The 15,725-nt window shown below is 40.1% G+C and overlaps 4 protein-coding genes across 12 annotated transcripts; 2 read left to right on the top strand and 2 right to left on the bottom strand.

Moving 5' to 3' along the window:
• Positions 1-686: 686 nt before the first annotated feature.
• On the bottom strand, positions 687-7,377 carry LOC135165061 (exportin-1). Of its 6 annotated transcripts, XR_010299418.1 has the most exons (7): positions 6,610-7,090; positions 5,527-5,749; positions 5,055-5,249; positions 4,628-4,978; positions 2,227-4,527; positions 1,540-1,975; positions 687-1,419 (listed from the first exon to the last, which is right to left on the bottom strand). XR_010299418.1 is itself a non-coding variant. In XM_064125993.1 (6 exons), exons 2-6 carry the CDS (start codon positions 5,722-5,724, stop codon positions 1,829-1,831), a joined length of 3,192 nt encoding a protein of 1,063 aa, XP_063982063.1. In that variant the 5' UTR covers positions 5,725-5,749; positions 7,117-7,377; the 3' UTR covers positions 687-1,828. The 6 variants fall into 6 exon arrangements, 5 of the variants coding, with proteins under 5 accessions (XP_063982063.1, XP_063982061.1, XP_063982064.1 ...); XM_064125993.1 differs by lacking the exon at positions 6,610-7,090 and adding an exon at positions 7,117-7,377 and having other exon boundaries at positions 687-1,975; XM_064125991.1 differs by having other exon boundaries at positions 687-1,975.
• Positions 6,684-9,873, top strand: LOC135165079 (vesicle transport protein USE1). 4 transcript variants are annotated; one of them, XM_064126021.1, is made up of 6 exons: positions 6,684-6,705; positions 8,440-8,609; positions 8,800-8,849; positions 8,951-9,189; positions 9,349-9,675; positions 9,749-9,873. In XM_064126021.1, exons 2-6 carry the CDS (start codon positions 8,493-8,495, stop codon positions 9,787-9,789), a joined length of 774 nt encoding a protein of 257 aa, XP_063982091.1. In that variant the 5' UTR covers positions 6,684-6,705; positions 8,440-8,492; the 3' UTR covers positions 9,790-9,873. The 4 variants fall into 4 exon arrangements, with proteins under 4 accessions (XP_063982091.1, XP_063982089.1, XP_063982090.1 ...); XM_064126019.1 differs by lacking the exon at positions 6,684-6,705 and adding an exon at positions 7,403-7,535; XM_064126020.1 differs by lacking the exon at positions 6,684-6,705 and adding an exon at positions 7,942-8,227.
• Positions 9,874-10,007: 134 nt separating this feature from the next.
• Positions 10,008-10,782, top strand: LOC135165086 (gem-associated protein 6-like). Its single transcript, XM_064126035.1, has 2 exons — positions 10,008-10,186; positions 10,351-10,782. Exons 1-2 carry the CDS (start codon positions 10,032-10,034, stop codon positions 10,694-10,696), a joined length of 501 nt encoding a protein of 166 aa, XP_063982105.1. The 5' UTR covers positions 10,008-10,031; the 3' UTR covers positions 10,697-10,782.
• Positions 10,712-15,672, bottom strand: LOC135165067 (serine palmitoyltransferase 2). The gene is made up of 4 exons (XM_064126000.1): positions 15,355-15,672; positions 14,858-15,142; positions 13,133-14,161; positions 10,712-12,908 (listed from the first exon to the last, which is right to left on the bottom strand). Exons 2-4 carry the CDS (start codon positions 14,984-14,986, stop codon positions 12,408-12,410), a joined length of 1,659 nt encoding a protein of 552 aa, XP_063982070.1. The 5' UTR covers positions 14,987-15,142; positions 15,355-15,672; the 3' UTR covers positions 10,712-12,407.
• Between the last annotated feature and the right edge of the window lie 53 nt (positions 15,673-15,725).

Here is a 15,725-nt window from a genome sequence, read left to right as displayed (position 1 = left end):
TCTCTCATATTGACATTGACATACTAATGATTAATTAATATATGTATAGTCCCATCAAAAACATTATGCACTAACTGATTTCACACGATCGTCACAGATTTTCCCCATCCTTAAATTTTTTCATTCGTAATATCCTCTAACGTTCATCGTATCCCTTCCAATCTCTTAAAAAATCTACTCCATGGTTCATCCTCAAGAAAGAAAAGCCGCTCAAAGCATATTTCACTCCACACAGGTGTTCACACGTCCCTAATTAATTTGCAATTCATCCTAAAAATAATACTAACTGGATTTTTAATTTCAGTCGTATTGTTTTTTTTTAACGATTCTCGAAGGATTGTTTATCGAACTGTGAAGAATTTTTTTCATTAAACTAACGAAGAATAATGTTACGGTTTTAGGCACTAAAATATATACGAAATATGCAATTAAAAATTACCTTCCTCTTTTTAAGTTGAAAAATTATGGGAAAAATTGAGAGTCATCAGATCAGTAGTTTATAAATGCGTAGAGAATAGTTCACACATCTTGGGGAATTCACTCGAGGAGGCAAGCGCGACGATTGATTGCACTGATCGGGAACAAAATTGATTAGATGAGTTTAATTTGCTGATTGAGCTTAATTAAATGGAGTTTGGTCGGGAATTTTAATTACTTCGAGGAGAGAACTCAGGAGGGAATGTCAGTACATTATAGGGGAGTTTATTGAGATTTTTTTAGGAAATTATCCATTACTAGAAGAATTTAATAGTTAATGAACGTGAAAAAATGTTTTACTCTAATGTTTTTGATAAAAAATTGCATTATCTGCCAAACCAATCGATTTAATAAAAAATGTATCTGGATGTTTTTGTAGCTTAGGCAATTGTCTCTGAAAAATGTTTTGTGAAATTTTCTTATGAATCTACTCATTACCGAGATAATTAAATAATTAACCCAATCCCATAATGACTTTCATCTTTTACTTTCAATGATTTGTTCCAAATTCGCAATTATGCTGAAACTCATAATTTAAAAAATATTCTTTGACATTCCTTCACTCCAAAAACAATCTAATAACCCAGTAATAGCCAGCTACAAAAACCCGCGCAATTCAAAGGCCAAAATTCATGGTAAACTTTCATTTAATCACCTTCAAAAACTACAAACGTTAATCAACTTCCAAGGAAAAAAAAATTTAACATCTTAGACCTCATTACTGGGACAATTATTACAAGTATTATGTATCTCCATTTCATTGATCCATCTTACAAAGTACAAAAATTCTGCCTCACACTATTACTAATTAATGCTCCACTTCCACCATGAAAATAACGCCTCGTCTCTCACTGGCAGTAGACCATAATCTTCATGAATCCATTCAGACTAATTTTCACCGTGAAATATAGTCATTACGACTCACAAGAACCATTTTCCCCACTAATATCAGCATTTCGTAGCATCCAACGACAAAAAAAAAAACATTTTATCGATAGACAAAGGAAATATATTGATGAAAAAATAAGAAAATTATCCACAAAAAGAGGGAAAAGGGCTTACCTCCTCAATGAAAAAAAAAATGGATTTCACATTTGTTAAAACTAATTTAATTCGCAATTTGGAATTCATTCAGCCATTGATTTCATGCCCCATTCACTTCGTAAAGACGAGGGAGTGGGTCGATACCAACGGAAAATGTCTGCCATTGTTTATGTTTTCCTCTTCCCAGTTTTCATTTTCCATTCTGAAGATGTGAACTAGTGTAAACTTGATGACGGCCTGTGGTAGTAAAGGGGAACAAGGGGATGAAGTTCGAATTGAGGTACGAGAGAGGGTATGTGTGAATGATTCAGTCCTGCATCTCCTCCGGCATTTCGTGGGGATTGATAATGCCTGGTACAGCCATTTGTTGTCTTCTTTTTTCTTCCTGGGCGAGTCGAAGGGCTGTCTCTCGTTCCTCCAGGTAGAGATCCGAATCATCTTCACCTGTGTACTCCTGTGTAAAATTGACAAATCTCACTTTAGTTCTTCCATCTTATTTCCAATGATCAACCCACCTTTTTTGTAATAAAAAATTGAGTTTGTAGAGGAGTGTCTCCCCTAAAGCCCAATAGTAAATAAAAAAAGTGGGACTTCTGATTACATATAGTACGGTCGAGTTAAAGACTGTCCCATAAACATAAAGACACATACACCCGGAGACTGTTATTTTTGCAATGTTATTGAGTCATAAAGTTTTCAACTCACCCTGATTTGCACTAGAAAATCCCTGAGATGTTCCTTGAAAGCCGGAATATCCTGATCCAAATTGAAAAGTCCCTGGACTGTGATCTTAATCTGATTATCAGTGAGATGTGGGAATGCAGCCTTAAATAGTCTAGCAACAAATTCCTGCATATAGATCTTGTTATCAGGAGCGGGTCCAAGTGGCACCAGGATCCTCCCCAATTCCACCAGTGTGAACATATACGCAAGAATAGTGGCATGCATTGTCAAGCCAGCAGTGTGAGAGGTATCCGTGACAACGCTAAATATATGCTGAAGAATATCCGTGAAATACGTTTGATAGAAGCTCTGTGCAGCCTGCTCATGCTGTTCAATATTCTGTAGCAACTGATAAAGTATCTGCAATCCAGTATCGGCTACATTTCTCATGGTGTGCTTGAATGCCCATATAATGGAATCAAGCACGAGTTTAAATTGTGCCGGTGGAATAGACAAAAATGCTGGAAAACAATGGACATTGACAGCCTGGAGTAGTAGAAAAAAGTTAGTCCTGTGCTCTGGGAATTCCTCAAAGTCCTTGTTTATCATCTCCAGCGTGCACTCAAAGACAGCATCAAATATCTTGGGCACTTCACTGGTGATATGTCCCTCGAGTTTATTAACAATTGTCGCCATTGCACTGAGCACCTCAGGCTCTCTAGCGCAGGGGACATCTGTCCTCTGATAATCAAATAATACAGCATCGAGTAGAGGTGGTATAAAATTCTCCAGGACCATTTGATGATCGTTGGATCTGCTGACCCAATCTGATATCAACTTCAATGTCTCCTTCTTAACGACTCTCATACTCTTTATCAGGGGTTGTTTCATAACAATTTCACCATTTGTATTAATAGCAGCACTAATGTTTTCACTCATAACTTTGTATACGTTTAACATGTCTAAATATATTCTACCTAACTGCATAACATAGGGATGACCAAGGGCTTTACACGCTCTAACATTCGTCTTGAGAATGCTGGCAAGTTGTTTGACAGCATCCTGATCCTTCAGTACATCAACATTCTTCGATGCTTGACTGATAATGTCGTCCCATACACGATTTGGTAGCAACATGTAACGTTCAATCCTGTCTTTCTGAGTAAGATCGTCAACCTGGGCGCTTATCATGTAGCCAACAGCTTCGTAAAATGTATGTACTTGTTGAATCTGTAGATCACAAATAATGCTACTCACTGTGGAGAGTATCTCCTCGATAAACGGCACCGATTCACCCACTTGTGCCTGTACAAAATGGCGTCTGCACTTAAGGGCTATCTTGATGAATGTGTCGCAGGCCATATCCTGGACACCGTCGTGAGTCTCATGCATGAATTCAAAGAGTTTATTCACCACTGTCTTGAGGAATTTCCAATGGGCCCTGAGGAATCTTGGATACTGGCCCACAACGTACATTATGTTCGATGCTACTATTGCCTTATTGTCTTTACCCTTTTTCTGCTCGCAGAGACCCAGCAGTTCTTTTATCACCGTCACCAGAAAACGCTTCTCGTCCTCCTCGTGCATTGCACCGGAGATTGAGCCTATCGCCCAGCAGAGGGTGTTGAGATTCTTCCAGGACCATTCGGAGCCATTCACCTGGTTCTGTAGCTTCTCTGTCATGACTTTTTCCGTATCTCCGTAATCCAAGTGGGTTAGATAAACCAGAGTCTCACGCATGTTCTTGTAGAGATTAATGGAGTCAGTGTCCTTCATGAATTCACGAACAACTTCACCATTTTCATTTTCCACGACGAGTACCTCCTCGGGCTTAGCCATTCTTGATATCATGATGTAACGGACCTTCGTAAGAACTGGACAGTAGAAGGCTCTTCTTGGTGGTATTGGTATGTTGTGTTTCGACATGTATATCGACGACGGTGCCACGAAGGGATTTTCCTTGTAGAGATCAGCTGACAGTCCGTTCCAATATTCCAAACAGATCTTGAATATCTCCACCTCCTCCACTTCGGATATATGGACGAGATAGTAGAGGGCTTTCAGGAGGGGCTCATGCAACTGATTCTTCTCCACTAGTTGACCGTGCTCTTTCAAGTAAGTACAGAGGAACATGGCTAGATTTTGGATGAAATTCTGCTCCTCGTCCTGGCCGAAGGCATAAGCATCGCGGATGTTAGTGTCGTGGGGGAGCATCTGCTCAAGTTGCTGCATTGTATTCGCGAAGAGGAGAATGAACATGTCATCATAGTTTGTTGCTGTCACTGTTGCTATCTCGGTTAGACATTTCAGGGTGACGTTTCTGAAGATCGGGACATTTAAGAACTGGAATTTTATTAAAAATTTGTTGATAAAAAAAAATTAATGAACATTTCTCTTCGCAAGAAAAAATTATAAATACTTTTTAAATGACTTCTTAAATTACCTTGAATATTAACGTAGTGATCAGCTTTGTTTCAAAAATATAACCCAATGGAATCCAGTTTAAAAACCTGAGTAATGTGTCCAGGGTGACAGTCACGAGTGGTACATTTGGTGAATTTTCCATGACAAACTGGCATAATTGAAATATCTGGGAGAATTCACTGCACATTGTGTCCTTGAGGTGCTTGGCCTTGGTCTGTGTCATTTGTCCACTGCAGAAGTCGAAAACTTCCTCGGAGAGAAGCCTTAGAATGACCATGTTGTTCTGACAGAGGCTCTCGTTGGTTTTACTCGCACCCACGATGTCGCCGATGAAGGACTCCCAATTCTTCGGCCATTCGCGTTTTAATACCTGTGTAACCATTATTTATGAATAATTCAAATGTTTCTATCGCCGTTGGTCGGTTTGAAGGGGGTTGCTTACGTACCTGGACTAAAATCACGTTCAACTTATTCAGATAAACCTTGGAATTCTCCATGGTTTCTGGATCACTACTGGTCTTGATAATGAGGCCTACGATATACTTTTTAATCCCCTCACATTGATTTCTGGGGAGAACTTTCCATCTCGTCTTTATCACTTGCTCCAGTATTTGTAGTGCATAATATTTTGTTTGTTGATTCTGGGAAAATATGATTTTACATACTATAAATCTAAACTGAATAAAAATTATAGAATTGCAAAATCATTTCGTCAATATCTCAAAAGTCGTTGGATTCAGAGAAAAAAACACGAGATAGTTTTTGGCCGAAATTAAATTCTACGCAATAAACTCTTATGACATTTTTGTCTAAAAGCCCCAGGGCCGGAGATATCTCCAGACCAACTGCTGAATCTCTTCTCTCTCATTTGTCTTACTCAATTTTCCCCCAAAACAAAATAGCCCCCGAGAAAATTACCTGTGAATATTCTAAAATAGTATCCACCCGCGTCCAGGCATCGGGATGCTCCTTGAGAGTGGTGAGCACCTCCTGTGCAACCCTTTGCTGATCCCCCATTCCCGTGTACATGCATCCCACAATGCTGTCTAAAAGTGTTATATCCAACTTCTGATTGAAATCCAGGAGTTTCGACGCCTGTTCAGCCATTGCAGCCATTGTGTCTTCACTCGATGATTTTAATCTGCACGAGTATCAATCAAAAACATTAAAACCAATCACTCATAAATAAATTAACTCTCAAAAACACTTCACACCCTCTCAGCATTCTCCAGCCATCCAACAGACACTCAAAAGTGCGCAATTAGAGAAGACATGACGAAACTGGAAAGGTGAACCGGCAACGAGTGTAACCAGGGCCCAAACCACCTCCAAAAATCTCCCCTTTACACCCTCTGTCACCTAAAAATCACAAAACCAACCCCCAAACTTAAAAATACCCCCCAAAAACCCCTGAAAATTCCTCTCATGAAAATCCTTTCGTGCGTGTGTGCCCGCTTTCCCGAAACCTAACCTCCATCACGAAATGACCCCCCGAGCACTGAGGGTCCTCTGAACCTCAACCGAAGGCCTAATCAACCCCCCAGAAATCGGCCCAACCCCCCAAACCCTTAAAATTCCCTCAAAAATCCTGGGGAACACCTAGAAAAACCTATGAAAATGCAAAAAAAATAGGCAGCCTCCTCTCGCCCCTTGGACACGCCAATGACCACCAAAAACCCCACTCACCCCCCAAAAAACCCCTCGACAACCCCTAGACACGACAAAGAGCTTAGCCTGTCCAAAAAAAAAATCCTCTCGTCTCTCACCCCCAAAAATCCCACAATAACCACCATCCACACACCACCTCCTCTCACCCCCTCACTACACAGAACTCACCACCAAATCATCAACAAATGAAAAAACAGTAAAATTATAAATAAATAGCAACTTAACACAAAAGCCAACGATTCCCGCGCGGACGGCAATGCAAACGTCTCTCTTCCCTTTCGGTTACATACGCTTCATCCCCCCCTTCAGACCCTCACACACTCACACACTTACGCAGATGTTGCACACAGACACATGGTGGGAGAATCTCTCGTTGGTGTTGGGACAGAGCAGAACCGTTGAAATTCGATGGGAAAAATTAAGTCGAAGGTAAATCAGAAATTTCAGGACAAATCCAACGGATTTTTTAATTAGTTCTTGATGGACGAGTTTGACTGTCTTGTTAATTAACTTATTGTCTCATTTGTTCGATGACTGGGTATCTCACTCCCTCACACGGCTGACAAACTCACCAAAATCGTCCTCCACATGTGCGAAATGAAAAAAAAAAAATTCACACACACATATACACACATGACAAATTTTCGGCTTTAATACGAAAAAAAATGGCCTTTTGTCAATCGTGATGGGGTTGCATTGCAATTCTGGAGGAGTTATTTGCACTTGATCGTTCACTGACTCTTGGGTGGCTCGGGGCAATCGTCGTGGAGACACTCATAACCTCAGACATCTTCATCAACAAACAATTACTTAAGGCAATGAGCGACATGCACTACATACCCGGTTAAAATCAATATCTTGGTTAATTAATTCCTCACGTCCCACTCGTCAATTACACGGTAAACAAATCATCGGTGCAATGTTTGATTTTTTTTATCGAAACGGGAGAAAACTGTTTTTGGATGATCTTTCAACGCTCGACTCTTTTATCCAAACGATACATCAAAAATTGGATCTCCGGTTGTAGGTGTTGATTGATGGGGAGGTTGTTTTCAACTGATTGAACACTTTTCTTTTCAGTAAACTCGTGGGCTTCTCCCCGCTAAAAAAATCCAACCTACAAATGATTTTTCGAAAATAATAACAAGATGGCGCATGGTACTGCGCGCCGTAACGCGGGACGGTTGTGGGAGAGAGGAGAAACGAGGAATGTGATTGGAGGCGAGGGATCCTAGTGACCAATTAGAAGAGTGGAAAAGGTACCGTGATCACTGGCCCAGGGGCGGGGGGTTTGACAATCGTGACACCGCGGGTTCGCAACAGTGGATGAATTGGAACGTACGATATATCCAGGAAGGGGGTCGATGTCGAGATATATCGGGTGGACCATATATCCTTGGAAATAATGTTTTACAGTTCTATAGAATTTTTGTTGTAATTAAATATTTCGAATTATTTGAACTGTGAGAAATTTCGCGAATGAAATATTCAAGTAAAGCAAAACTTTATCAAAAACAATTTTTATTCATTTGAAGATAAACATTTTTATATAAAAATATCGATAGACCTCGATATATCGAGATGATAACGTATATAAAACTATCGAGTACTCGGTCGAGAGATCTCGATACATCGACCAAAGGTTATAGAGGAGACTGCTGACGCTGATGGAGCGGCCACAACCGAAAAATTCAGTAGCGGTGGCACCTGAACTACGATAGTGAACGTGCCTGTCGGTAAGGCATTCGGAGAACGTTCGTAGTTCATGCGACACCACAACTCCACTCTATAAACGTCAACAATCTCCCCTATAATCTCTGCTCCGACTGATTAATGTCAGACGAAATGTCATTATGTTTACGTGACGTCATGGGAAACACGTGTACCATTTGAAGGAATCTGTCCGAAGAAAGGGATCTATTTTCGGTGATTGGGGGTCGGGGTTGACAGCGTAAGACTAATTAGGAACAACGTTTATAAAGCTGTTGATGAGCTGGAAAATAATTACGTCATTGGGAAACCAAAAATGTAACTGTTTACTTTTTTGGCATTGGAGCTTGTTTTTTCTTTTCTTTTTTTGCCAGAATCCATTCCTGTAGTCTGGTTACTCTGGAGCAAAATTGCTCGATCATTTAGTAGACTGAAATCCGCAAATGTTTTCAGATAAAAAATTGTTGGTTATTACCTGCGGTCCCTCTGAGGGTTTTGAGTAAAAAATGACACAACGCGAGACCCGAGTGATGTCGCGAGTAGAAATCAACACTCGAAGGTTGTTGGGAAGATGTGAGCTCATCGCCAAGGAAGATCCTCACCGAGATTGGAGACTGGAAAAGGTAGAACAATGGAGACGTCCTTCATACTGTATTCCTGCCCAACTTCAGTAGAATTCTACAAAAAAATTTCTCACGAGATAATTTTTGAGAAAAAAATTACCTCACTTTTCCTGAGACCGATAAAATTAGCAACAAAATAAATCCCTGACATCTCTTTATACTGCTGATCCCCCATTTCTCATTGTTTCAGTATATTCTAGCGTTGGATGATCTACTGAAAAAATTACAAACTCAACCTGAGTAAGCACTCCCCAACAATTAATAACTTATAAAGAATAGAAGGTGTTGATTTCACCATTTGCGGTGATAATAATCGTAACGACTCCATTGTCCCTTTACAGCAAACCCCCGAGAGACATAATGTCTGAATACATAAAGCGAATAGATTTCTTAAAGGGAGTAGTCGACACTGCGAAGATTCCTGGTCCCATTGAGAGGGTGGTGGCCGCTCAGATGCTCCCGAAAACCTCCAATCTATTGTCTGAAACCACGAGCCCCAGTATCACGACTCAGATTCATCAGAAGACGACTGCCAAGTACAGCAGGGACGTGAGAGCTGAGTTATTCAATTCTGATGGGGGTAAATTGCCCAAAAAAGTATCTTTGATGACAGTTAATTTTCATTTAATTCCCTTATTTTCCTTCAATGGAATAATCTTTGCATCTTCGCATCCAAATCTTTCGAATGATTTGGCAGCATTAATTTCCTAATGATTCGAAAGATTGTAAAATTTTGAAGGAATGGGGCAGGACGGAGTGAGGAAGCGACTGCCCAATCAGCAGAGTCAAGACGAAGACCTGGATGCAATTCTGAAGTATAACAGGAACATGCAAGAAAAGATAGCAGAGAATATGCTGATGATGACGAAGAATATGAAGGAGCATGCACTGACAGCCAGTGCAATAATCAAGAGTGACTTAAATGCTCTTGATAAAGCTGATAAATTAACCGAGACTAATGCAGATAAGTTGAATAAGGAGTCATTGAAGTTGGACGAGCATACAAAGTCCACTTGGAGATGTTGGGTCTGGGTCATGATTGCATTCGTTATGATCGTTTTCTTTAGTGAGTTGATGTCATCGAAACTCGAAAAAAAACTTGATGCAAAGTTGTTGATATAATTTTTTTCTACTTTCAGATATGATATTCTTCATGAAGATAGCTAAGAAGAGGCTGTAGGCATATGAGATTTAATCATTGAGGGTGCAAGTATTTTATATTTAATGTTCTGTAACGGTGGTTAATAAATTCACGAAACAATAATTTTGGATATTCATTTATTGAGTAACGGCAAGCGAATTAGAAATAAAAATTGAAACCGGTTAATAGTGACCCAGGAACCCCCCGACAATTTATAAGATTAGGTTGAGTTGTGCTGTAAGCTGCTGAGGATCCTACAGGTCTTTCGAGAACCGAGGGAAATGGCAAATGAAGATGAAACAAAGTATTCTCACCGGATTTATAAGAATAATCCACTTCAGTATAAAAATTACGTTGATAAGCGAGTGAAAATTACTGGAAAGGACTCTAGTGTACACGAGGGCATTGTTTACACTGTGGATCCAGTGTCTGAGAGGTTAGGATAAACAACTCTAGGATAGGATAATAAACACATGCATCATGAATAAATTTGTTTTATTTATTTATTTTTATTTAGTTATACGTGACAAGACATTTTATCTATACAATTCAATGCTGGAAAAAATATCAGAATAAATTCAATGTGGGTGCAATTTTCAGTGTCATATTGATGAATTCCAACAAATCTGGCGATTACCACGCAGAAGTGGTGATCGGAGACTCCATAAAGTCCATCGAGATCTTGCAGGACTCAGAGGAGCAGCTGCCAGAATTATTCCTCAGCAAAAAATGCGAAATATCTGTTCCTGAAATCCAGAAGAGGAAAGAAGAATTAATGAAGTTATTGGTTGAGAGCAGAATGCCAGTAGTGGACGAGGGTGACGTCCTGATGATCCCGGGAGTAGTCTCCATAGAAGCCCCATATAATCCCGAAAACTGTGTCTGCGTAAACCCTGTCATAATGACCAGAATCCAGGGCATCCTGTCTCAAATGAAAAACAGGTGATAAAAAATACAAGTCTAGATGTTGTCAGGTTCATTTATTTGATTATGGTAATGTTATAATAAATAATCGTATGGAAATACTATAAATCTCTGTTTCCTACCGTTTTTACAAAAATAAATTGTGGGAATGCGAAGTGCTGACGGATGATTTTTTATATTTAATTTATGGACTTGATTGGAGTGTGCATTTATCCTAGAAAAAGGTAGAGAGAGAATGTCGATTATTCATGGAAAAGCTGAGGAAATTTCAGAAGAATATAGAATGGAAACATTTGAGAAATTTCCTTGTGATTAATTGAATTCTGAGAAAAATTCGCAGAAATAAATGAATTTTGAACGACTGACAGAATAATCTTCTGGAACAAAAGCTTGCTTGAGCACTCTAGGCCTTAAACTAACTTATTTTCTGCAACTGAATTAGAAAGCACAGTTGAAGGCTAATACTTGAGTTACAATTAGATAACGAGACACTGATAAATCTGTTAATGCCCCAATAAGCTTCAACGATATTAGCACTTTTCTCTCGATTACTTTGTACTACAGCATTTGTGCCAAATCTTCAATTCTCGAAGATACTAATGAGACTGCCAATGTCCTAAGGATGATATCAATTCATCAATAGATTTTGAAAACAGGAAAAATTAATTTGTCAATCAAAAAAGTTATTCTGAACACTCAATCATGACCAAATGCTTCGTCAAAAAAATGCAATGACATAAATTAATTCTTCCTGTCTTAGTTCGCTATTTTCTGAATCTAACTTCGTCTTCTGCTCGTTATTTGTCAAGTTCATTATCTCATTCTGCTGTGAGGTATATGAAATGTGATTTGTTCCATTGCTCCTTATGACCCTCATCTCAAAGGGCTGAAGCTTTTAATGGAATCTTCATCCCCTTGGTCAAACAGTCCACTAACTTATCTACTAATCGCCCTTCCATTATCATTCTGGAGTGAGCTTAGTCCTTAATTAGCATGCATAAAAAACGTAATTTTTAAAATGATCATTGAAAGAATTGCGTATTGAGACTGTGATAATTTAGACATGAGTTAAAACTAAAGGATGGAGAGGCAGTGAATGTACCAGAATTTTTTCGATAGTGAAGTGATAAAGTTTGTGAATAATTCAGAAACTGAACGTCGGCTTATATTCATTTTTATCACTTCTCTACTCAATCCTTCATGAATGATTGCTCCTGATTACCAAGAAAATCTGCTCATGTATATGTCTAAGGCGTGAATAGATGAAGTTGATTTTTCGTTGTTATAATCTATGTTATTGCCTACGCGAAACCTGTTGTCCCAAAGAGGCTCAAAGAGAAACATCCAAGAACCTTTTTGAGAGGAAGTTATTTCTTCCTAAAAGCGGTATTAACCGCTTCCCCAAAATGTTTCACCATTTTACCCCTCCGCAACCGAATAAATCCCCAAAAATCGTCTTTCAATGAATAAAATTTCGTCAAAAATTCCCTCTTCCTGACTCGTCGTCAGGATAATAATCAAGAGGGATAGGATATGATTAGCAGGTTTCTCGATATTCTTGTCAATTTACTCCATTTATCCTTCGATATGACCATTCATACCACAGGTTAGAGAGGGAAAATGCCAAGAAATTTCCATTGGGAAATTTAATCCTTAAAAAATGTCTAGACATCTCCCCCATCCCATAAATTCCCAAGACTCATTTTCTAATCACAGTTTCGTCCACAATTACTCTATTCTGATTCATCATCAGAATAATACTCAATAGGCTTAGGGTCCCTAGGCCTTCTCGAGTACTTCAGCCCAATGTGATCCGCCAATTCCTCGACATTCTTGATAACATAGTCGAGTTGTTCCTTGGTATGGGCTGCTGATATGCAGAAACGTATTCTCCCAGCCATGAGGGGTGTCGCGGGGAATCCCACCCCCACAGCAGCAATTTTATTCGTTGTGAAGGTGCGCACAACGAGTCCAATTTTTGAGTATAGGTACACCATCATCGGAATGACTGGCGAGTGCTCGTGCCCCAGAACAATGACCCCCATCTGGTGAAGTTTGCGCCGAAAATACCTCGTATTTCTCGCTAATTGTTTCGTACGAATTTTACCAGCATCTGTGCCATCCTCACCCATGATAATTGTCATCGATGTGATAATTTGTTGGGCAATGGGTGGTGACATTGACACCGCATAGCTGTGGGCATGACTGTGCACTCGTAAATGATTAATGAGGGCCTGGAATCAATAGTTTCAAAGAGTTTGAGGGGTATTTTCGATTGCAGTTGTTAAGTGTAGAAGAAAATTGGTGGGTAACAAAGAAGTAGGGCTGATATTGTAATAATACAAATTAGAGAGGGACACGTCCAATAATTGTTGTAATTTTTGAGAAATTTTTGGGGATCCGCGGTTGAAAATTGTGGGTATAATGTTTCGCTTGAGCATGTAAGAGCACAATTTACCTTGGAGCCAGCAATGTAGCCACCAGCAGAGCCAAAGCTCTTGGTGAAGGTCCCCATGAGAATGTCTATCTCCTTAGGATCAATTCCATAGTAATCACATATTCCTCTCCCATTTCTCCCCATGGCCCCAGTGCTATGAGCCTCGTCCAGATACAGATACGCCTTATACTTCTTCTTGAGCTCCATCATCTCCGGGAGGTGAACTACAGAGCCTTCCATCGAGTAAATTCCCTCGACGACGATGATGATTTTTTTCCAGGGTTCCCCAGTCTTCGGCTGGCCCTTGGCGATAGCCTCTCTCAGGCATTCTTCGAGGTGGTGAACGTCATTGTGACGAAAAACTCTGGTGACAGCTCCTGAGAGTCTCAATCCCAAGATTAGTGATGCGTGATTCTTGATGTCACTCAGTACAAGACAACCAGACGTGGCTAGAGACGGAAGGTTCAGTGCATTCGTTGCGAAACCCATGCCAAACACAATTGCATCCTCAACTCGCAGAAATCTGGCAGTCAGACATTCCAATTCTAAATGTATTGGCATGGTACCAAGTTCAAGACGTGTGCTACAAGTAGAGAGCCCATGCTTCCTGAGAGCATCAATGCTCTGATCAGCACAGGGTCCAGTGGCTTCTGCGAATCCCAAGTAATTGTAGGATCCCAGATTGATACAGGGGGTTTGAGTCCCTGTGAATTGGAATGTCCAACCGTGGTCGTGAGTGACTCTATCCTTCAGAGTGACCATTGCCCCTGGTACCGAGCAAATAGGCCTGTTCCAACAGTCCCTGACTCGTCTGTAAACGTATCTCAAGTAGAATGTGTCGAAGGCATCATAAAGTGGTGGATAACCCTTTCTGTTCTGTTCCTTGGCCACTTGCGGCGTGAACAACAGCTTATTGATGATTCCCAAGAGCATGAGAATGTAAAAACCGAGATGAGTTAAGGCGAGAGTAATCAGTGACGGTTCTTCGAACGATTCTCTCGCTCTCGGAGGCTCCTCTGTTCGTGTTTTCGGTCTTTCGCTTTCGTCCCTCTGACAAAATTAAAAACTCGCTTTATTTATTTATTCGGTGATAAGTGGAGATAACACAAAACGATAACAATAACAATTGTGCCAATGTAGATGGTTAAAATAATGAAGGACAGTGGTGGGATTTGTAAATGATGAAACTGGAAAATTATTGAATGAAAAATTTGAAAATTAAAAATCTTTATGCTGATTAACGACGGAGATATGAATTACATCGTTGGTTTTTTCCACGTAACAATCGTGTCGTGGTCTTATCACAGGCCACGGCGGGTATCTGAGAGATTTCTGCATGAATCATCCGTTGACAACGTGCATTGTTCCGGTTTTTAGGACTGTGATACTATTTGTAAATTTTTTACAGAACTTTTTGCACACATTTTGGAAACTAGAGAAGACGTTCTTATAGAAACCTGAATTTCCCACAAAAAATCATGATTAAGTTTTTCTCTATTTCCACTGATTTGTCAGGTAATTGGCAAGTGATGGAAGATTGTGTCAAATGTGACTGAAACATCGCGCCTTCGGTTTTTTGGGAATATTTGTTTCAATGCTGGATCCATAAAAAATTCAAGACTTTGTAGAGACAAATTAAATTCTTCCTACAAATAGTTTGTACCATTTTTTCCCACAAAATCAAACACACCAAATGACCAAATTCCCCCCCAATTCCATGAAATTCCAAATAAATCCCAGACTGACCTTGATATGTCCATTTTTTCTCCTCGTAGCGTGTCCATTGACCGTCTTGTCTCCCATCTCCACCTCGAGACGATCCTTCTGGATCATCTCCTCCTGAGCAGAGCCAACACTCCTCTCTCCGAATGCCATCTCACCATTAATCACTAGAATTCTTCCTCTCCCTCTTCTCAATTGCAGTCAATTGATAGCCAACGGTCAATTCGGTTCAACAGAGACAATTGTTGGACGTCTCCAGAGCACCTTAAACCCGTAGACGACCTCTCCTCATTCCCATTTGAAGATCCCCTTAAATTAAACGAACTAGGACTAGAGGGGGATCGATAAACCGACTTTCTGAATCTTCAATATCTCCGGATTGGCAGAGTGAATTTCAAACTTTGTTTTGTCATTTTGAAGATATTTTTTCAAACTTCAAAGTGAGCCCCGACTCATCCGTATCACGTCATTTGCCCAGAAGATATTGCTGATGGAAATGCAGCTCTTCCATTTTTCCTCACCTTATCCGAAATGATTTTCCAGTGATGTTCGGCACTTTCCGATTCGATTTAAATTTTTTCCTGTATTTACCACTCGATGGTGTCCAACTCACTGACTCGTGGTTGTTGTCCGGCACGATATCGAGGAAAACGAGTACTAAACCGGGGCAACTGAACCTGCAGTGACTAACGCCTGCGCACGGCTGATCCAATCTTATCAAAGCACTTGTGCTTGGTTGTGCCTGCTTCCCTCTTCACCCCTCGAATCGAAGGATAAATTTGAGAAATGTGTGAATGCAGAGCAGTGGTTTGATCAGGCAAGTGCTCCAATTGCTCCAGAGGTTTGGATTTTTTATCCCCTCTCTTTGGCGGGATAGAAATGGTGGATGACG

Source organism: Diachasmimorpha longicaudata, chromosome 8 (genome assembly GCF_034640455.1).
Source record: "Diachasmimorpha longicaudata isolate KC_UGA_2023 chromosome 8, iyDiaLong2, whole genome shotgun sequence".
NCBI classification, from domain to species: domain Eukaryota; kingdom Metazoa; phylum Arthropoda; class Insecta; order Hymenoptera; family Braconidae; genus Diachasmimorpha; species Diachasmimorpha longicaudata.
The sequence above is the reverse complement of the archived record's forward strand: the minus strand, read 5'-3'. Positions and strand labels throughout refer to the sequence as shown.